Genomic DNA, 23,398 nt, shown 5'->3' with positions numbered 1-23,398 from the left:
GGTTCAGTTCATTACTGCTTTATTGGAACTGATTTAGTTCATCTCATTGCTAAAGATGGCCAGGCCCATCAGAACTGATCATCATACAGTATTGTTGTTGAAGTATATAATGATCTCTTGGTCCTGCTTATTTCACTCAGTATCAGTTCATCTCTCCAGGCCTTTCTAAAATCATCCTGTTGGTCATTTCTTACCGAACAATAATATTCCATAATATTCCTATACCATAATTTATTCAGCCATTCTTCAATTGATGGGCATCCTTTCATTTTCCAGCTTCTAGCCACTACAAACAGGGCTGCCACAAACATTTTGGCACATACAGGTCCCTTTTTTTTCTTTAGTATCTCTTTGGGACGTGAGCCCAGTAGAAACACTGCTGGAACAAAGGGTATGCACAGTTTGATAACTTTTGGGGCATAGTTCCCAATTGCTCTCCAGAATGGCTGGATGTGTTCACAATTCCACCAACAATGTATCAGTGTCCCTGTTTTCCCACATCCCCTCCAACATTCCGCATTATCTTTCCCTGTCATTCTAGTCAGTCTGACAGGTGCATTTCTCTGATTAATAATGAGCATCTTTCATATGGCTAGAAATAGTTTCAATTTCTTTGTCTGAGAATTGTCTGTTTATAACCTTTGACCATTTATCAATTGGAATGGCTTGATTTCTTATAAATTTGAGTCAATTCTCTATGTATTTTAGAAATGAGGCCTTTATCAGAACCTTTGACTGTAAAAATGTTTTCCCGTTTATTGCTTCCCTTCTAATCTTGTCTGCATTGATTTTGTTTGTACAACAACTTTAGAAAGCATTTAAGAAGCCTCCATGACACAACAGATACTAACTATACTGTATACTCACACTTACATACTCTAGAATAAAGCTTTTTAAACTATAGGTCATAACCCCATATACAGTTGTGGAATTTAATGTTGGGATCACACAAAAAAAAATTGGCAACAATAAATGGTTTCTGAAAACAACAAAAAATTAATTTATAATGAAACATAATTAATCTGAGGTGCTTCTGGCACCACTTGCCCATGTTACATCATGTGACTTCACTGAAACCTTGTTCTGAACAAACAACATGTGGACTTTGCACTGCACATACATAAATAGTGCTAGAAACACCATGGCTCAGATTAGAGACAAGGTCATGTAAAAATTTCTCTGGCAAAAAGGGGTTGCAAGTGTGAAAATTTTAAGAAGTCCTACTTAGAATACAGGTTTTTAGAGTTTTTTGTGTATATTGATAGACTTTGAAATTCTGGTAAAGACTATGGACTCTTCCTTGGAATAATATTTTCAAGTGCAATAGTATAAAACATGACATTACCAAGAAAACCAATTATATTGAAAGATAATTAATAAAAATTCATGGATCCTATGGTATCTATCCATGGACACCTCCCCCCCCCACCCCCAAGAACTCCTGATATAGAACTCTAATGGCTCCATGTTCTGATCACTGTGGACAAGCCCTCTAACAAGAGTCAGTGTCTGCCCATCTCTTGAGATGCTTATTCATAACCTCACAGAAATTGACCAGAGGATACCCAAATAAAAATGATCCATTTCTTATTCCTAAGGAACTTTCAATCAAAATCTATTAAGCACCTACTATGTGCCAGGTTCTGCACTAATTGTCACCTGGGAATACAAGAAAAAAAATTAAGGATCTTATAATTTAGCCAGGAGAGTATAGCCACCGAGCATCCATAGAAATGGCATATAATCTACCAAATGCATCAGGACCTGTGCTAATCATTTGATATTGCCTGTGTTTTGGTCCATATCACTTAAATATAGCTAGGGTGTTTTTTCTCCTAAGATGCTCTTCCCCCATTCTATCATAAATAACTGTAATGAAAAACTAAGACCCACAAGGACATTGTGATATAGGTATTTGTCTTAGCGCTCAAACAATCTGGCATGGCTTCATTAGCAGAAATGGTACAGCAACAATGGCTGCTCTAAAATTCAATTTTGCAAATACACAGAAAGCATTTCTAAGGAGGAAGGAAATTAGTAAGAAGAAGGAGTTTCATAGATGTAAAACCGGAAGCAGCTTCAGAAACAATGCCTTTATATTATAAATGCTGAAACTGAGACTGAGGGAAGCTAAGTAATTTGTTCATAAACACAAATGCAGGAAATATTAGACACAGAATTTGAAGCAGATCCTTTGATTTGAGATCAAACCAGATGGAATGTACAGAAAAACCTGTCTGACTCAGGTAATAATCTATTAAGATGCTCATTCCCATTGATAACATTTTAACTCATTCTCTTTTACCTCTTTCTTGATACTGTCTGAAATCAGTCTTAAGCTTTGCAATGTTTAGTCCTTTTTCAGTTGTATCTGGCTCTTCATGACTTTATTTGGGTTTTTCTTGGCAAAGATACTTGAATGGTTTGCCATTTCCTTCTCCAGCTCATTATACAGAAGAGGAAACTGAGGTAAACAGGGTTAAGTGACTTGCTCAGGGTCACATAGCTAGTAAGTATTTGCGGCTGGATTTGAACTCATGATGATGTATCATCTTGATTCCAGGCCCAAAACTCTATTTACTGTGTCACTTAAGTGACACAGTGACAGGCCTAACTCTTGAAAAACTAAATGTCAAAATTTTACATTTCCAACAGTCACAGGTAGGCTTTATTAACAAGGCAAACATCATTCCTCCTTGCCCATTATTGTTGTCTCTAACTGATACTAATTAGTTAGAAACTCTCTCCTCTTGGCAAATAAACAGAGAATCAAAGTTTGCTCTTCATTGGAACAACTTGTTAAACACAATTTTGGGATGACCTGAGTTCATTGGACTAATCTTCAGTAAAATGGAGAATTGTCCCCTTCAAAGAGATAGTATACAAATCATTACCTAAAGACATAGCTGAAATGAAGTCCTTCATGAGGAACCAGATATCCACCATATCTGTAAGAGGCTGAATTGGCTATAAATACTATGCCCTGTGAAAAGCCAAAGCATAATCCAAAGATATTTGCCTTTCGGATGGCTGTACTAAATAGCTTTTCCAATGCCTTCTCATATGCTTCAATAAAATGGATTTCCTTCCCCATCCCAGCAACTGTGCGGATATTACTGAGAGCTTCATTAGAAATCTGAAGAATTAAAAAAAAAGAGAGAGAAAATGAGAAAAAGAAAAGAAATGACTGCTCTGCTCCTAACACAGTAATGGCACATTCACACAGGCAGTTATATAACCTCTCCTTTTGCAAACCAAAAGTGGATTATAACAAGGCAGAAATCAAAAGGGCAATCTTCTTAACAGAGTATGAATATGGATACTATGGCTCCTGATGTTTATTATAGTGACTATATTCTCAAAGAAAGACTGGCCTAACTAGCCGTAGAAATCAAAATAATTGTTTATTCAATCATGTAAGACTCCTCATGACAGTTTGGCTCATGGGATTTTCTTGGCAAAGATATTGGAGTCATTTGCTTTTTCCTTGTCCAGTGGATTAAGGCAACTAGAAATTAATTAACTTGTCCAGGGTCACACAGCTAGTAAAAATCTGATGCTGGATTTGAACTCAGGTCTCCCAGATTCCAGGCTCAGTGTTCTATTGACTAAGCTACCTAATTGTTTTATGTAATAATAAACATAGGCTGAGGTCCTAAAACAAACCAAAAAACTACAGGGTTTTTTTTTTGGAAAATAAGAATTGAAAGAAAACTGAACTTATGTCCCATCTATCTGTGTCCATTTATAGCTATCAGAGACAGCAGAATGCTGAAGTAGGGCATCAAAAAATATGAGAAGGGTTGGTGGGAATTTTTGGGGTGAGTAAGACATTTTGTAGGTCAGAAAGTTTTTTACCTTGTGCATAGCTAACATGCTGCCTGATTGTTTCTTTGTCCAAAGTGCTTTTAAAATTCAGACACCTTCTTTCACCCCAATTACCTGGCCAGTAACTTCTAAGGCATTTTTGTCCAAAGAGGCAAATCCTGTTAACATTCGAGCTTGAATGGCTCCCGATAAAGCTAAGAAGGGAAGGAAGCATGTTATCACTAAACTCAGTTTCCAGCTGAAGATAAATGAAATGATCAGAGCCACACCAACATTGGAGAAGGAATTGACGATCATCCCAATCTGAGTTCCAGTAGCCTGAAAATCAAACAAAACCCAAAGCAATGATCGTTAGGATATATGAAATATACTCATATGTTCAAGATATTCAAAGCATTGTTATCAACATGTATCATCATGGGTATAACTCACTTTAAAAGAAATCCAATAAATGAAATTCAATGTAGTTTTGGTTCTTTAAAATGAATTTCCTTAAAAATTAAACTGCTTTAGTAAATTTAAAATGTAGTCAAATAAGCTTCCAGTAGAAATAGAAACAAAAAGGAAATGAATGTGATTTAACCACCAAGGGATTCAATTAAAGTATAATGAAGAATTTCCTATTAGGGAGGGTTATAAGGCATTGGATGGGCCCCTAAAGGAGGTCATAACATTTCCTTTTCTAGATTTCCTTAGAAGTCTTATCTATCTGGGAGGTGGTTAATCTGTTAAAAACAAGTACATGGATTATATGATCTTTACAACTCCTCTCCATGAGTTTGAATCCTTTGATTTTTGTTAGAAAAATGGCATGAAAACTGACCCATTAAAAAAGATTCTTGGTTGACAGGAAGAGTAGATAACATTTACTTTATTTACCATATCGATAAGAATTTACAACAGTCATATGACATATCCAAGGGTCAGTTGAAACTTTTCTCCCACTTTTTCCAGGGAAATGAACACATATAATAAAAGAAAATATAAATTTGTGGTGGGAGTAAGGATAGGGTGGGGTGGAGATGCTTCCTAAGAAAATGCTAGCTTTGGCATTTGGATTGAGGAGACAAGTCAAATTAAATAGTAATTGGAATCTAGACGTTTAACTTTTTAAAAATGTGCTTTTTCATCCAGCATGTCAGAGTAAGTCCCTTGAGTAAATATGTGTTTTGTCATGCTTAGTAACACCAATTAGAATTGCTTATTGTTTTAGCTCAGTTCTTCTGACCTGGCTTTCACCCTAAAAGCCTGAGAGAGTGGGAAAGGCCTTCTGATTTCACAGAATTCCCCCTCCAAATAGAGGAACATATGATTTTGGAGAATTTGGAGTTTTGTGTATCTAAGAATGACTTCAAAGCGACACCAATCATAGGTAAATTCTCCATTATATACTTCAACAACAATACTATATGATGATTAATTATGATGGGCGTGGCTATCTTCAACAATGAGATGAACCAAATCAATTCCAATAGAGCAGTAATGAACTGAACCAGCTATACCCCAGAAAAAGGACTAGGGAAATGAGTGTGAACCACTACATAGAATTCCCAATCCCCCTATTTTTTGTCCACCTGCATTTTTTATTTCCTTCATAGGTTAATTGTACACTATTTCAAAGTCCAATTCTTTTGTGCAGCAAAATAACTGTATGGACATGTATACATATATTGTATTTAACATAGACTTTAACATATTTAACATTATTGTTCTACCTGCCATCTGAGGGAGGGGGTGGGGGAAGGAGGAGAAAATTTGGAACAAAAGGTTTTGCAACTGTCAATGCTGAAAAATTATCCAAGCATATATCTTGTAAATAAAAAGCTGTAATAAAAAATATTTTAAAAAGAAATTACAAGTTGTGTATAGATTTGTAGTTTCCTATACAATCATTTTTATTGCCCTATTCTATTGTTATAGAAATGCTTGTTTCATTCCATAAATTAAAAATAAAAAAATTTTTAAAAGCATGTCATATAAATTTCAAGAACTTGGAAAAGAGGTTGCAATGTCTGGAAAAAACAAAAACTAAAACAACCCAAAACCACTGGCCATGAGGATCTTTCAAAAGACATGTGATGGTATACATTCATGGGCAATCTTAGAATTGATGGATAATATAACTTTACCACATCCTAGATTTGCAAGTACCTACATCACTGAAAAATGTGCAGATATTTAAACAGAACCAGGTCAGAGTTCCCATTGGAACTCTCCCTCCCTTCCATCATTCTAAGACTTACCCCTTGAACTTGAGATGCATCTGTAGCAAGTCTTGTTGTCAGAGCTCCAGGACTGTTCTTCACATCATCAAACCAACCAATGTCTTGTCCTAACATAGCCTGAAAACCAAGTCTACGTAGCCTTTTGGTGAGCAGCTCTCCAGATTTGGCAAAGGTATAGCTCTAAAGCATATAAAGAAAGTGAATTGACTGATTTTTAAAAGGAGTGAGTGATTAAATTTTTTTTTCAAAATAAATCTTTTTAAAAATTAACTAAAAGTTCATTACCTGTAGAAACTGAGTGAAAAAGGACATAATTCCTAATAGTATGAAGAGGATGCATAGTCCATCAATCTGAGATCTTTGTTCTTCCTCATCCAGAAGAGAGAAAGTCTTTGGGAAAGTAACAGACAGCAAAGAAATGTTTCATAAATAACATGTCCAATGAAATAAATTCATAAATGTTTTAAAATGTACTCTGGATTTAAAGACATTTACTTTTGCTTAAAAACAAAATACTAAAGTAAAAGTAAAGTAAAAAATATATAAATATGCTTAATAAAATTATTTTTTTTACACAGAAAGAAGTATGATCAAGAGTCAACATGGCCTAGTCTAATGACTAGAGTGTTAGACTTAGAAAGACATGATTTCAAATTCTGATTCTGACACTTATTAGCACTATAAACTTGGGTGAGTCCCTTAATTCCTTGGAGGCTCCATTTTTCTCATCTCTAAAATGGAGGGAATGAACTAGATGATCTCCAAGTTCCTTTCTGGCTCGAGGTCAGAAGAAAATCCTGTCAACATTCGAATTTGTATGGCACCTGATAAAAATAAGAAGGGGATTAAGCATGATATCACTGAACTTAATTTTCAGCTGAAGATAAATGAAATGATCAATGCTATGACAATATTGGAGAGGAAATTGATGATCATACCAATCTGAATTCCAGCAATCTGAAAATCAACCACAACCCAAAGCAATTTTTATTTATTATTCATAAATTTTTCAAGATCCATAAATATTTCAATTCTTAACATTCATAAATACTTAAACTATTCTAATAGTACTCAAAATGCAATTAATTTGTAATGTGTGTTTGTCTTTAAATTATAGATACAATAGTTATGTTTTTACTTCCTATCTGGTCCATGTCCTTATAAAAGTATAGCTTTGTAGGCACCATGTATACATTAATCAATGTAATAATTTCTAATAGGAGCAACAAATGTTTATCAATCTTATACTTGTCTATTACTAAGAGTATCAACATTATAGTAAATTTATTTTTTTAAAATATTTACTGGGCTCAACCTATTTCCATTCAGATTATGCTTCCTAAAACACAATTTTAATCACTTCCAATTCAAATCCTCCAAAACTTCTGTGATTCTCATTACCTACCACATAAAAACTAAACTTTTTGGTCTGGTATTCCCATCCCTTCCCAGTTTGTATTAAATTTATCTTTTCAGTTTTATCTTCTACTACTACTCTTCATCTATATCATGTGCCCCAAAGTGGGCTATTCACTATTCCCTAAACATACCTCACAATTTTCTACTTCAATTCTTTTATTTATTTCATTGCCTTTCCCTAGAATGACTTTCACACCTAGCAAAAGTTTAAGTATCTTCAAGATCCAATTTAAATTTTACTTTCTCTCTGAAACATTGTCGGTAATCACACCAACCAGAAGTGAATTGTCCCTGCTATGAGTTTGATGTTGTATTGCTCAAGTATCTCTGATAACATATTCTAATAAATTAGTTATTTGTATGAATGTTTTCTTTTTCCCTTCTTTCTTTGAAGGTAGAAAGCATGTTTTCCCCCTTTACAATATATAACACAGTGATTAGCATGGTGTAGGAACTTGTTGTTTGTCCTTCATCTGGAAGACCAAATGACATCAGGATGCCATAACTTACAAGTGAATTGGATTGAAATGAGGGAGGGTTGTGCAAAGTCCTCAACCTCATTCTCTTTTCCAGAGCCATTTGCATCTAGTGGCAAGATATAGATCAGGAAAATTTGGAGTTAGTCCTGGATGCAGTGGGAGAACTTGACCTTTTTCAATAAAAGTCCTTCCTGGGTCTCAATTTGACTGAGGCAATGTCTATTCAGTTGATTAAGGCTAGATAAGACATGAGGCAAAGAATGACCTCTTTTACCTAGTGGGAAAAAGGAAGGAAGGAAGGAAGGAAAAAAGGAAGGAAGGAAGGAAGGAAGGAAGGAAGGAAGGAAGGAAGGAAGGAAGGAAGGAAGGAAGGAAGGAAGGAAGGAAGGAAGGAAGGAAGGAAGGAAGGAAGGAAGGGAAGGAAGGAAAGGAAGGAAAGGAAAGGAGGAAGGAAGGAAGGAAAGAAAAAAGGAAGGAGGGAGAAAGAGAGGAAGGGAAGGAAGGAGGGAAGGAGGGAGGAACATTGTCCAACTGGAAATGGCCAGTGATTTGTAGAGACTTAAATATGTATGGAATAAATGAATATTGTTTATGTAAAATTGGGCATTTTATTCCAAAATCAAATGTTACTCTTCACAGTGCTGTCTAGGAAGAAAACAGCACCATGAGAAATAGTGTCTAACCTCTGAACCAAACTCAAATCCATAAGTTTTCTCATCCTTCTACATTGCCTGCCACAGTGCTTAACTCTTTCCTTTTGGTGTATCCCTCAGAGTTTGCCTTCTGATTTATGTCTTCTTTCCTTCTCTGTTCCTAAAATCATGAATTTAAAGTATAGTTAATTGGCAGATGTAGTTGAATATGACCTAAAAACCAGCTCCACCTGGCACACCTGCTTCATCCCTTTTCCCCATCCCTGACTTTGGGCTTCTGATTGATAGCAAACAATGCCAGACCAAACCACCATACTTATAACTCTCATCCAAACCCACAATGTTGCTACTTTACCAGTCTATTTAAGCCATGTCTCCTTGGGTAGCTCTGGGAATAGTAATCAATCAATACTTTCCTTTCTGGCAAGGAAGATTCACTCAATTGCCCTATGATTCCATTTACCATTTCTGTGACTTCCCAGACCAAAATACTCTTACTAGGCCTATCACTGTCCATTATATGTTATCTTTTCCCTTAAAATATAAACTCCTTGTGGCAGATGTCTTACTTTTTTCATCAGACTCCCCAGTACTTAACAAAATCTTTGCCACATAGTAGATATTTAACTTTTTTTCTCCCTTTCATTCTCAATGGGAAGTTTATAGTTCATGGCACAGGCTAAATCCTACCAACTTCTATCAAACATGCAGATTCATTCATCTTGGATTCCACTATTTTCCAATAAATAATGGAGTTTGTTAGCGAGTTAAATGAGCTAAGCTTCAGAAGGGAATGATTTTAATGATGGATGTGAATTCAAATATTTTATGGAGTAGAAAAAACTAAAACTTTACTGTTACAAAAAACATCCAAAAAACTGCCATCTGCTTTTTACAAAGATACTCTGGTATTCAATGAAACAGTTTCTGTATATGGAAAAATCCCTTTGACTTTGTTGACATAAAGGTAACTTTGAATGAATGAAAAGTTTGAATTATAGGCTTAAAAAAATATAGTTTCATTATTGAATAAGTATTGCCAATAAAACTAGACTAGCAAAATGTTACTCAATAGTGGCCCAGTATGATCACTTTAAATACAGATTTAAATTATGGCAACTAGCAAAACTCTAGATTCAAATTTTATCTCAGGCACTTAATAACTTAAAACACTGCTGTAATCACTTAACCTCTTTGTGTTTTAGGCCATGTTTTAAGATATGTTCTTAATTATAAATATGTTGCAATCTACTTTAGCCAATGAGATCATAGATTCTTGAAGTAATTCAATTAACTAGCTTAGCAATCATTCTATGATAGATTTTCAGTACCTGAAAGCATTTTATTTCCTTAAATAATTTAAACCTCTAAAAATTTATTACAGTGTTAAAATAACTTAGCAAGCCATTTGCTTTAATAAAATGTCCTCTCTCTAATTCCTCAATGTTTCCCAAGGATCTGTCTTACCTCCTTTTTTTCCTCTATTCTTTCTCACTCTATGCAGTTGCTTTACAAAAACAGATATGTCTAGCTTTGATTGCTTTTCTAAATCCAGGCTTGCATCTCCAGCTACCTATCAAAATCTCTACCAGCATATTCCATTATCACTTCAAATACCCACATCCAAAATCACGTTCTATTTTCTTTCTTCATAAACACATTTCTCCTGACTTCACTATTTTCATCTATGGCATTGTTCATTCAATTTCCCATGTTCATAATTTTGCTGTTGTCTTTGTCTAAACTCTTTCCCTCAACTCGTTTCTAACTAGTTACCAACTCTTTCCAAGTCAATACCTTCCCCAACCACTGGTCTTTTCTAGTCTCATTGTCATTGTTCTAGTATAGATTTCATCCCTATCTGCCAAATCTATATTAAAGCATATTTAACATGTATCAGACTATCTGCCATCTAGGGGAGGGGGTGGAGGGAAGGAGAGAAAAATTTGGAACAGAAAGTTTTGCAAGGGTCAATTTTGAAAAATTACCCATGCATCTGTTTTGTAAATAAAAAGTTTTAATTTTAAAAAATCTATGTTAAAGAAACATTTCAACAGGTTTTTCCAGCTCTGCTTTTCATTTCAAATCTACTACACAGTGAAGTGGTCAGCAGCAATAAGAAATGATTCTATCATTAGCTATGAGAGAAAAGATTATTCTACGGGACTACAAAGTAGTGGCTGGGATATATCCAAGGCCGTTGGTAAGTGGAAATGATGGGATAAGCCTGGCACATCGTTGCTAATACTACTACTCATCTTGTAGTATTTTAGAATTTGCAAAGCATCTTTACATACACTGTGTAATTTGGCTTTTATAACATCCAAGTGTCATTATTGTCTCCATTTTACAGATGAGAAGACGGAGGCTCTGAGAAGTTTTAATAACTTGCTCAAGGCAATAGCTAATAAATATGTCTGAGGCAGGATTTGAACTTTGCTCACTCTGATGGTAAGTCCAGTACTCTGTGAGCTTTGAAGAGTCAGTATGGAAAGATGAAGGACAATGTATGAATGGTGTTTCTCGGGCCAAGAAGAAGGAGCATGGGAACAGGACCCGGTGATTATCACAGTAGGATCTTGTATCAAGTTTGGTCAAACATGTTAAGTGGGAGCAGCCTGCCTGGCTCCTGACACTTTGTGAAGCCTGTCCCTCCTGATTAGGGATCCTGGGAGGAAGGGAGTATCAATGGTGAATTGTCAGAGAGAGTATAAGTGCTCATTTAGTTTCAGTGCTGATTCCCCACTCAGTAACTCAGGTGTTTATGGCCCTTGCTACATTGACTGAGACTTGAATGATTCAATTTGGAGCTCAGTGTGTTCAGAGGACCCAGAGCAGAGGACCCAGATTGTCCTTAACATATTCGGAATAATAATTAATAAGAACAATAATTTTTCTCTTGCCTAGATTGGGTCACATCAGACTATTGCTCCACAAATCTTCTGTCATTTTCTGTGGTGCATTTGTTAAATTCGAACATTGCCTGACATTCAAGAACCTCATCAATCTCATACCAGCTGCCCTCTTCACATTCTATGTTCCTATCAAACCTGATGGCATTCTATCTTTCTCCTAATAACTAACATTTATGCAGCACTTTGAGATTCCAATATACTTAACATTTTATGCATGTGCTACGGTTATCCCCACTCTATAGATGAGGAAACTGAGGCAGATAAAGATTAAATGACTGACTCAGGATCTCACCACTTATGTCTTCATGAGTACAGCACTCTGGTCACTTATAATGTATCACAGTGTCCCTTAGCTGCCTCCTGCCCAGGGACTCCCCACTAGCATATCTTCTTCACCGTGTGTCTGCTACTTCCCACTCCCTCCAAATAATTCCTACCAACTTTTTAAAGACAGATCTTAAGTCACACAGCCCTTGAAGCCAACAAGAGTTCAAACTTACTTCTGACAATAAAATGCTGTGTGAGCTTGGACAGGCCAATATATATCTTTCTATGCTCTAGGAATTTTTTTAAAACAAAGAAATTGCAGAGAAGGGCCCAGCCTGCATAAGTATAAAAAGATTTCTCTATGCTAGTGAAATCAGAAATGAGAGGTCTTTAAAACCCAACTCAGATGACATCATCTTCATAAAACCTTCCTCTTTAAAGCTCACTTCATTTTTGTCAAGTCAACAAGCATTTATTAAGTATCTACATTTTGTTTTGCAACTCTTTAGTTATCTTATTATATATACATACACAAGCTTTTTATTTTATCAAATAAACACAAACATAAACTTTGCAAAAGCATGTGTTCCAGCTTTTTCTCCCTCCCTTCCCCCTACCTATTCCCATAAACAGCAAGCAATCCAATGTAGGTTAATTATGTGCAATTCTTCTAAACAAATTTTCACGTTCATCATGCTACACAAGAAAGATCATATCAAAAGATGAAAGAAAAATCATGAGAAAAAAGCAAACAAATAATAACAAAAACAAAGTGACAATACAATGTTTTGATCCATATTCAATCTCCATAATTCTCTCTCTCAGCCCAGGGTCACACAGCTAGGAAATGTTAAGTGTCTATAGTCAGATTTGAACTCAGGTCCTCCTGACTTCAGGGCTGGTGCTCTATCTACTGCTTTCCTATGGATGCAGATTCTTATTGTATATTTTGTTCTTTTACTAAACTATAAGCTCCCTGAAGCCAGGATCTATATCTTAGTTATATTACTATGGAGATATAAGGACATTTAAATCATGTACAAGCAACCTCTCAACATGATCCCTGACCAAACAATCACAAATTCCAAATTAATGGAGTCTAAGTGAAATGTTTTACTTTTGTTACTGATTAATAGAATAAGATAGAATTTGGTATTCGTAAGGTCCCCCTCCTTTCTTCTTGTGATGAATATATATGAGACAATTTCAGATCATATCATAATAGCTTTCTCCCATTCTGATGTAACATAAACCCATCGTTCAGTGAGAAAGAGCTTCACAGGGGGAAGAACAAATATGTTTTGGTTGGATCTTAAGAAATCCTTTTTTAGTCACCTTGTGTGCCAGTGTTATCTAAATATTGATACCACTTTAATCTGAGTTATGATCCAACTGGATTTTGCAATGAAAATTGCAAATACTCTCATAAAATTCATGCTGACTGTCCACTGTGTGAAAATGTCTTCAAGTCCAAGAAAACATCTTTTTATGAAAACAAATGCAGACAACGCCCATCACTAATAGTTTTGCCCTTGTTATCATCCTTGTCACCTCAAGGCAGTTGTCAGGACTCTCTCCAGCTCACCCAGTTTTTGATTGCTGGGCCCCTGGGCAGGCATTTCTACTACAAAATTGTCACTTAGCTGGGGATGTGAAACTGAAGATGCAACATCTGCTTTTCGGGAACTTTGGCCAATTTCCTAACCAGCCAAATGAGATCCAGGGAAAGAGAGTCAGTCACTTGACAAAGGCTGCTTCACACCGAGCTAAGGCTTTATCTGGATAAGGAACCCAGCTCTGAACAGCTCCCAAGGCTTGGCTGGGTTCTCAGGCCACACACTGCAGTATCAATGCACCAAACTTGTGTCCTGCATACATTAGATAAGTAGGATGCAAGTAGCTCACTTAAAATTGGCTATCTGGATGGGAAAATTAAACCTCGAGTATGAAAACAACATGCAGTTCTTGAAATGCACATGCTAATTAGCCCTGTTAGGGACATCCTGAAACAATCATCTTTAGCAAAGAGGGAAGACAATAAAGGTTGCTGGAGCCCCAGATTCTTGGCTGGTGCAGCCTCACTGGACCATTACCAATGAAGAGATGTTGTGTTCTTTCTTTCTATCAGCTGGCTGCCTGCCCTGCTCCTGCGGCACTAAAGGAAAACTGCCACAATTTCAGACTGCGTCAAAAGCTGCACTTTCTACTCTGTTCTATCGGATTGTTAGTCCAAAATCTAAGAATAGGTGACTTTGCCACCACCAGAAGGCAGTGTATGCAAGTAGCAATGTCTGAAAGCTGATTCTTCCTCTGTAAAATGAGCTGGAGAAGCAAGTGACAAACCACTCCAGCATCTTTGCTAGGAAAACCATGAATGGGATCACAAGTCAGAAATGACTAAAAGGATACTACTGCAACCACAAAAGTCCACTCCCCTCCTTGTATGGATGAAAAAAAAATTGAGGCTCAGAGAGAGATGAAGTGGTTTGCCCAAGAGTTGTAATTAGGGAATGCCAGAACTGGGACTAGAACTCCCAGTCCAGTTGTAGGTTAGTGAAAAAAGCACTGGATTTGGATTAGATAATCCGGTTCCTTCCTGTATAAATTATTCCCTTTATTATCATCATTATGCCTTAATTAAGGCATTTTACTCCTTTTGGATTTCTGTTTATTCATCTGTAAAATGAGAGGCTTGGACTACATGAACTTGAAGTTTCCTTCCAGTGCTAATATTTTGTGATTCATCTTTTTTTATCAGCTAATCCAAACTATCAAAAGTTGGGTTTTGGTATAATGCAAAGAATACTGGAAGTGAAGCAAAAAACATGAAATGAAGTCTAAGCTCTAAAATGTCTTATTTATGGAGAAACAAACAAGAATAACTCATCAAACTTCAAATGAGAAAGCTGTGGGTTCTAATCCTACATGCAGTGTTTACTGTGGGCAAGTCACAACTTCTCAGAGCCTCAGTTTCCTCATGTAGAAAGGAGATATAATAAGACTTGTACTGATGTCATAGTATTGCTGTGATTCTCAGATGAGCTAATTTATGTGTCATAGGAACATACTTGACATTAATAATTCCATTCTGAATTTATAATGAGAATACATTTTTCAAGCCCATAAGTAGTAAACACCTATGTATACAGATGTGGAAAAAATGATTTTCAAAACAAAAAATGCTATATTAATTTCAATTTTATTACTGTATTGTATGATTGGATAACAATGTCTCTGACTAAATTTTCTCATCAGTAAAATGGGGATAATGTTGTTGTACAATTATGTCTGGCTCCTCATGACCCCATTTGGGGTTTTCTTGGCAAAGATACTAGAATGGTTTTTCCTTTTCCAGCTAATCAAAGATGAGTAACCTGAGACAAACAGGGTTAAGTGACTTGCCCAGGGTCATACAGATAGTAAGTGTCTGAAACCAAATATGAACTCAGGTATTCCTGACTCCAGAGTCTGGTGTTTCACTGTACCACTTAGCTGTCCATAAAATGAGAAGAATAACATATACTAACTAGATTTGTTACAAGAAAAGTATTTTTTAAATTCTAAAACAATCATATCAATGTGGGCTATTTTCATTATTTTGAACCCTGATTTCTCTTTTAGAAAATAAACTGAGAAGAATAAAGACTCAGACAAATATCATATTTCACCTGCAGCTGATTCTACATCAGATATCCTTTACTCAAAAAAACCCCCACAATTTTTATTGATAACTGAATTTCAATACTGTTTCCTTTGTAATACTATATACTTTATTTTATACATTTAAAAATCTTCTGAGAAGGAACCCATGGGCTTCACCAGACTGCCAAAAAGGTCTATGACATAAAAAATGTGAAGAGCTCCCAAGATATCATTGTCCAATGAAGACTGATTTTCAGAGTCTCTACAAAGATTCTAAAGAGAATCAGTCAATTATAGTCCCTATACCAGGGCTTTTAAATTTTTTACAACTCACAATCTCTTTTCACTTGAGAATTTTTTTAGGTGACTCGAGTATATAAGTATATAAAATAGGCATATAACTCAACATTTAATGATAATAAATCATAAAGAAATTTATTTTTAAACACTTCTTTGGTATGTATATGTATGTGTATATATATACATATATACATACATATATATATATATATAGTTTTACCATTTATTAAAGATGAAAGCAAATTTGTATACTAATGAGATGGATGTACTTGTTTAATTATACATAAAGAATTAAATCTTAGTGGAATATCTGATATCTTTTGCTGTTGCCAAATTTTTCAAAACCTCCACAGTCACTTCTGTTACCTACAGTTTAAGAAGCTTTGCCCTGTACCATTCTTCTTAAGATATAAGAGAGTTTTTAGAAAGGACTCATTTTAGAAAGATATTTAACAAAAAGTACCATGGAGCTTAAACCTTTAGTTGACCAGAGAATCATATTAAAGCCTATCCTTCCCCAAGGATTCCAATTATGCTTTTTTGCTTTTTTTGACTAATGTAATGGGAATACTAAATTCTTTAATAGATGAGGGTATATGTCTTTCTTCCTTCTCCCCATCAAAGAAATAAAAGATAGGATTTACATGTACACAAATATTTATAGAAGCTCTTCTTGAGGTAGTCAAAACTTGCAAGGTAAGAACATATTCTCCTTTTGGGGAATGGAAATGGCTAAACAAATTGTGTGGCATATGAATATGCCATAAGACAAGTTGGACAATTTCAGAAGAAATTGGGGAGGCCTGTATGAACTAAAACAAATATGAATATGCCATAAGACAAGTTGGACAATTTCAGAAGAAATTGGGGAGGCCTGTATGAACTAAAACAAAGCAAAGTGAGCAGAAGTAGTAGAAAAATTTTACAGTGATAAGAGCATTATAGAGAAAAACTTTGCAAGACTATAAAGATTCTGATCAACACAATAATAACCATGAGGCCAAATCTGTCACCTTCCTTCTGCCAGGTGATAATCTTGAAATGGAAAGTTATCTTTTTTTGAAGTGTATAATGAGGGAAACTTATAGCTATATATCAAGAGACTTGTTTTTTCTCACTTTTAAAAAAAAATTTGTTTACTGGGATAAGGGAGTGTTTTGGGAGGGACAGACACAGATTAATAAAACTTTTAAACATATTAATAAAAATCAAGGATGACAGCTTAATAACTGCATAGAGTATGCAAACATTCAATATAACCTATTTATTATTTTACTTTTTTTGGCTATATTGCACTTACTTCATTGATAATTCTAGCAGGGCAAGAATAAAAGTTTTATGGAAGAAAAAATGGAAACTGGCTAAATGAAAATTTTAAATTATTTTTGTGTTTCATTTATCTAGGATCTCTCTGTTCTAGTCCTCATTATTACTCTTCCCCGGCATACATTCAGGTTAGACCTGAGTGTTCACTGTAGGCACAAAACTTATTCAAAATTTGAATACCAAGTTATATTTTGCACTTTTACCATTCTACAAGGAAGGAAATTGCCTCCATTGGATGCTAATGACATTGCACTCTCTAGTCTACCTTTTCTGTTTTCTGGTCTGATTGCTTTGCAGACAAATTGTCTTTTGCCACTATTTAAATTGCTTTTCAGATATCTTTTATACATATCTTTTGATTGTATGAATATAATGCAAGCTCAAATGAGAGGGCTTGACTTTGCCTTTATATTTTCTCAGTGAGGAAGAATATTCTCCTTATTGAGGAAAAAAAGTACAGTTCACAACCAATAAAGAAGAGGAAAGCACAGCTAACAATTTTCTGAGACTATTTTTTACCGTAGAGAAAGAGTACTTCTAATGATATAGAAACAAAAAGACTGTAGGACAATATAAAAATACACAATCTCTTACCCCAATAATCTGACTGAATAAAAGAGCATAGAGGGGATTGACTGCACCATTCAGAGCTGCTCCAAAAGAACCTGCCAGCATGTAAGGCCATTCTGGAGTGTTGTACTTCAAAATCCTCATAACTGGTGCAGGTTCAAGTTTTTCTTCAAAAGCATCATCCTTAAGGGGACAAAAGATTGTCATTATTAAATCAGGTGGGCACTTGCTCACAACTTATGCTATACATACTTAAAAGTTATTGTTATCTAAGACTTTTAACAAACAAAATGATTACTAAGTTTAATACTGATTTTTAAAATATTTTAATATTTTTAAAAAAATATTTTGCATTTCTATATATTTATTTAAAAACATTATCCAAAGAAAGGGTCCATAAGCTTCACTGCAAAAAAGTCCCATGGTATACATTCCTTTCTCTTATCATAAGAAAGAACAGTTAAATTCACAACTAGATATTAGCAAGAATCAATGTAAATTCTTTTGCATAATGTCCTTTTTATCACCTAAAAATGGTGTATTCAAGTTTTAATCTACTAAATATATGAGTTGGTGAGTTTGTCATGCAACAAGAATTAAAGGAAAGAGATGAACAGATAATATAAATTAGTAACCTCAAGATTGTAAAAGAAACAGAGAAAGGTATCTAGTATGTTGGGTGGTTCTTTTATAGAGGACTTCCAGAAAGAGATGAAAAATAAAATCTAATGACATCATAAGGCAGATTGTCCTTATGACTGTCACTGTTGGAGGGAGTACTGAAGATATCACATTTATCAAAGTATCATATCCTATTCCCCTCCCTCTTTTAATGCAAGTACAATTAAAAAGAAAATTAACTTAAAGCATGAACTAAAGGAGGAGGAAAAACAAGGGACTGGATAATAACTTTTAGAACAGTATAGCCCCCTGATATTAGAAATTTTATCGAATTTCATGTATAATACACAAGAGCAATGAAAAAAATGAAGTGATATATAGAGCAAATTTTGAGGACTGCTACAAAGGGATTCTCGTACCCTGAAATAACAGTAAGGGGGAGGGAGGGAAAGTCACTCATAGATTGGGATAAAAATTTCATCATAATCAGAGTTTCTTATTATTATCATAGTATCCTTATCATATTATCATCATAGTAATCATGTCTGATTAAATCTAAGAATTTGTTCTTTACTTACATTTTTAAAGAACAGGTAAAAGTGAAATTCTTTTCCTATTCTCTTTGCTAAGTTCTATAGACTAGATATAGGTTCTTCCTACACTGTTATTTGTTCCAACCCACAAAAATTTCCTGCTTTATCTGTGCTCTTGCACAGGAGCTGCTGTATGCTTGGTAAAGAGACTTCCAATTACAGCAGTTATTGCAGAGTTTCTACTATTTCCTTTTGTGATCCACACTGATCTATAAGGATCATAATATGTCTAGAGTGATTCCTTGGTCCTCAGCTCCCATCATCAACACTCCTTTTCTTGTAAACAAATCTGCATGACAATCATTAATCCAATATATTTTCTCTATGTATTATTAATTGAGTTCTGTCCATGGAAAGTCTTACACTCTATGAGTCCTTTTCACAGATTTTTCAGAAAGCCACTATTTTTGACAATTCCAAAGGCTCAGCAAAGTAATACCTGATTGTTCCAAAAACATTTCTGTAAATTTTTAACATTTATTACATTCTTTGATAGTATCTATCAATCTTCTTTCTCCTTTTGAAAGGAAAAATATCAAACCTTCAATAAGTATTTTTTTCCCTTTGTTTTCATTTTTGATTTGGACACTTTTCAGGTTTGTTAGTTTGAACTATTTTATAGTTCTATTTTATATGTTCAGACTGGGGCTGCAAAAGTGTTAATTGCATTAAATGTGCTCTTCCCATTGAACTTTGAGTTTAGGATGCTAATTAGTCTCTTGACAGGTACAATATCAGATTTTTCCTTGATAGTTCTATGCATGCTGTGTATTGCCACATTAAGGCATACATAAGGATTGCCTGTATACATTAGTTCAATTTGATCTCATTTCAAATTTAAAGTCTTTAGCCTTTAAATTTAGTCTCAGTCTCCAAAATGTCTTTCCTTGGCATTCATTAAAATTTTTACATTTATCAAGTCCAAATAACATTTTGATATTGTTAAAAGATTTCATGAGAGAGAAGTACTTAATATGTATGTTTTTATATTTTTCTTATGGATCTATATAACTTATTCATGCACATCAAGTTATTAGTAAAAATGTTTTAGTATTAGTCTCATTATAAACTTTGAAGCCATTCTCAATTCTATTTGGGAGCAAAAATATCTCTCTGTAAGATGTCATATTTATCTCAATTGTTCTTGACATCATTATTTTGGTGACACATAAATATAGAAAAATTATTCCATGTGGACATTATATGCTCTAAATTTCTCTTTATAATGGGCCTATGATATATGTGTATACATATATAAAATATTTGTGATAATCAGTAAAAGCAATATAAATGTTATTGCAGTTTTGAATGGATTTATCAGTTAATTATCTAATTAAAAATAAATTGTTTTTTAAGTACTTAGGACATTTTAGGACATCCTTTTTGTTCTTCACCCAATATATGCTGTTTTTCTTTCAAAGATTTATAGGCTTATCAGTAACTTAGTCTGTGAAATGCTGTGAATTATATATTTTGTATATATATGTATATCTCTACACACACACATGCATATATATATATATACACACACACACACACACACACACACATATAATTGGTCAGTGATGTTTTTTCATATGACCATCTAGGCTCTCTCTCCTTATCTCCCATTAACCATATCATCTAAAAGAACCAGTAAAGGAAAATTCATCCAACTGGGAACAGGGAGAAAAATCCAAAGGACAAATATGAACAAACATAAACACAGATGGATACAGCAAGATAGTCACCAAAATGAAGAAACAATTTCAGGTAGTATGATCTCTATGTGGTAGAGAGAATGCCAGCTATAGACTCTAGAAAAGCATAACCCTCAGAGCCTAACAGAGAGCTACACATAAGAAAAATTTAACGAGCACTCTACAAAGGAAGAAAACAACTCTCATTTCCTTGCAAGGCATCTTCTTGACACATATTTGTGCCTCAATATCTTTATACTTTAAGTTTGAACCCACTCTTCCTAGGGATTTTGTTCATGTAGGAGAAAAGTATACCTCAGCTTTGAGCAGTATGTTTCATAACAATTAAAAAAAAAACAACTATATCTACTTAGTAAAAGTCTCTTGCTAAAATTTAATTGAAGTTATTAACTGATCATCTATAGGAATCACAGTGGTGGAGGCTCATGAAAGACTTGGCCTCTTAGGGTTAGTTACCCTGAGAACATTGAGAGTCATAACAACCACTCATTTAGAAGGGAACTTAGCCTACCAAGTTCTGAAGAAATTAATAAAAATGGCTCCAGAAAGGTTCTCTTTCTTTCAAATATTATGAGAGAATGTGTTCTCCCATATGCATACATAAGAATTCATGATAGCAGGATTCTTTGAGACGATAGTCTTGTTCAGCTCTGGGACCAAACTATGGATCCATTTGGTCCCAGTATATCTCTCCATTAAATAAATTATTAAATACTCTCTAATCTCTATCTTGCTCAGTTTCTCTGGCATTACATTTTGGAGGCTCCCCAGTGAGATGTTAAAAAATGAACAGGATTAGAGATAAGATACTTTCCAGTCTCTGCTTTGAGCCTCAGGGTGGCTGTGGATCTGAATTCTTGGCCTGGAGAGGCTGGGCCCCCCTGGATTTTTTTTCCAGAGCCTCCAGGAAAGAGAACAGTTTCCAGCCACAATAGCCTGATGATAGATACCCCCATTTCTGCCACAGGAGAATTTGTTTTTGTTTCTAGATTTGGTCAAATTACAGATATATTGACTTGCTTCTGGGACCTAGATCAAGCTTTGAGTGTCAGCCCGCCACACCACACCCATCCCCCTCCCTGGGCTGAGCAGCTCCACCCATCTTCAGCAGGAAGCAGTTTTTTGAGAAAACCATCGTCCCTGCTCCTGATGTAATTTGGACTGATATAGGGGTGTGGGAAAGTGGTTGAATTGTTAGAATTTTAACTGTATTACTGTGTGTTTAAGACTTGGGATGGAAATTGTTAAACTTGTGTAACTATTGCTGTTATGTTTGAGGGATTTTTAGTCTGTTATGTATATGTATATGATTTATATATGGGATGGTTATTTGATAATTCCTTTCCATGAGAAAAAAAGGGAGGAAGAAATAGGAAATTGGGAAAACTAGAGTATTTTCTTAGGTACTTCTGCCCCACCCCCTATCTTACAGTTCAGATTTAATTGGAAGTCCTTTAAACAGTTCTTTTCATTTTTCTACTGCTTAAATTTACTGGACTATGATTTGCTGATTATGCTTTAACTTTGAAATCCCTTATTCAGCTGGAATTGCCCTGCCAGACTCAGTTTTGGGGATTATTTTTTTAGAAACAACCAGAAATCGAATACCTGTCTTGGGACTAGCAGTCTCTCTGACCTGTTTCTCCACTCCTGTTATCCCAGGTCCTTAATTAGTATTTCAGCATACTTAAAAGGACCTTGTAGTTTGATATAGGGCCTCTAAAAGTTTGGGGTTTGCCTGCCTTGGTCTAACTGTGCATAATCTGCTCAGAAATCTGATCCTTTCTGCAGCCCTGTCTGTTCCTCTGGGCAGGGACAGATGGAGCTACTCCAAGCCTCACCCTTCTCCCCTGGAGCAGGTTGCTCCTCTGAATGGGCAGCACAACTGTCATGAGCCCTGCTGCTCTGTAAGCAGAGGACGAGTCATGCACAAAGGACCACAGAACTAACTCCCAGTGAACTGTCCATATGCTCCCCAACTGCAGAGGACCTAACATGATTGTAATAAGGAGCTTTGTGTATTACTGATTAACTCTGGGGTCATCAAGGAGACTTGCCTTTGCCATAAGTCCTTGCATTGTTCTAGCTTTATTTTGATTTTTATTTGGTCTATTTACTTCATATAGGGTTAGTCAAAATTATGGAGCTAAGACTTTCTAGAGGAAGGTAATTCAAAGATTTGAATAGTTAGAAGAGAGAAAGTGTGGAATGTTATGCCACAATTCCATTTTAATGTCCTGACTCAGTTTCCCTAATTGTCCTATTTAGTTAGTCTGTTCAGGTTATAACCATTCCCCCTTAATGTTTGATAGGATAAAGGTCTTCTATCTTAGACCTTAGGCTATACTTATTCCCTCTTAATGTTTGAAGGGATAAAGGTCTTTATCCATTTTAGACATCATTAGAATATCAGGAGCTTCTCCAGTACCTCCCATTATGTCATCCTAGGTGCCTCCCCCCATTAGGTCATCCCCATCCCGGTACCTCCCCCATTATGTCATTGTTCTTGTTAACCTATAAAAGAATCTTGTATCTGACATTCAATGCTAGATTCTTTGAGATGATAGTCTTGGTCAGCCTTGGGACCAAACCATGGATCCATTTGGTCCCAGTAAACCTCTCCATTAAATAAATTATTAAATACTCTCAAAAAAAAAAAAAAGAATTCATGATAACAATAACAAATGCCAGCTTTTCTGAATTAGTCTGGTTTATTGTAGTTGACCAGTTACTAGTTGGATTTATGCTTTCAAATCCTAAAGAAGCTCTTCAAAATTTTAAGTATTTTCATTTCCTCTACACTGCAATTTGAGATGTTGATATTATTTTTGTTGCTTGTTTTATTATTAGATAGAATTTC

General features: G+C 35.1%; 1 protein-coding gene across 2 annotated transcripts in view; it reads right to left on the bottom strand.

Moving 5' to 3' along the window:
• Positions 1-23,398, bottom strand: part of ABCB11 (ATP binding cassette subfamily B member 11) — a 111,261-nt gene that overhangs the window by 15,688 nt on the left and 72,175 nt on the right. For both annotated transcript variants that reach the window (XM_051986219.1, XM_051986220.1), the window contains exons 18-22: positions 17,649-17,807; positions 6,339-6,443; positions 6,072-6,233; positions 3,943-4,146; positions 2,895-3,136 (exon numbers count right to left, since the gene is read on the bottom strand). In XM_051986219.1, coding sequence (XP_051842179.1) covers positions 2,895-3,136; positions 3,943-4,146; positions 6,072-6,233; positions 6,339-6,443; positions 17,649-17,807 — 872 coding nt within the window. The remainder of the gene's footprint in view (positions 1-2,894; positions 3,137-3,942; positions 4,147-6,071; positions 6,234-6,338; positions 6,444-17,648; positions 17,808-23,398) is intronic.

This window comes from Antechinus flavipes, chromosome 3, assembly GCF_016432865.1.
Source record: "Antechinus flavipes isolate AdamAnt ecotype Samford, QLD, Australia chromosome 3, AdamAnt_v2, whole genome shotgun sequence".
NCBI lineage: Eukaryota > Metazoa > Chordata > Mammalia > Dasyuromorphia > Dasyuridae > Antechinus > Antechinus flavipes.
The sequence above is the reverse complement of the archived record's forward strand: the minus strand, read 5'-3'. Positions and strand labels throughout refer to the sequence as shown.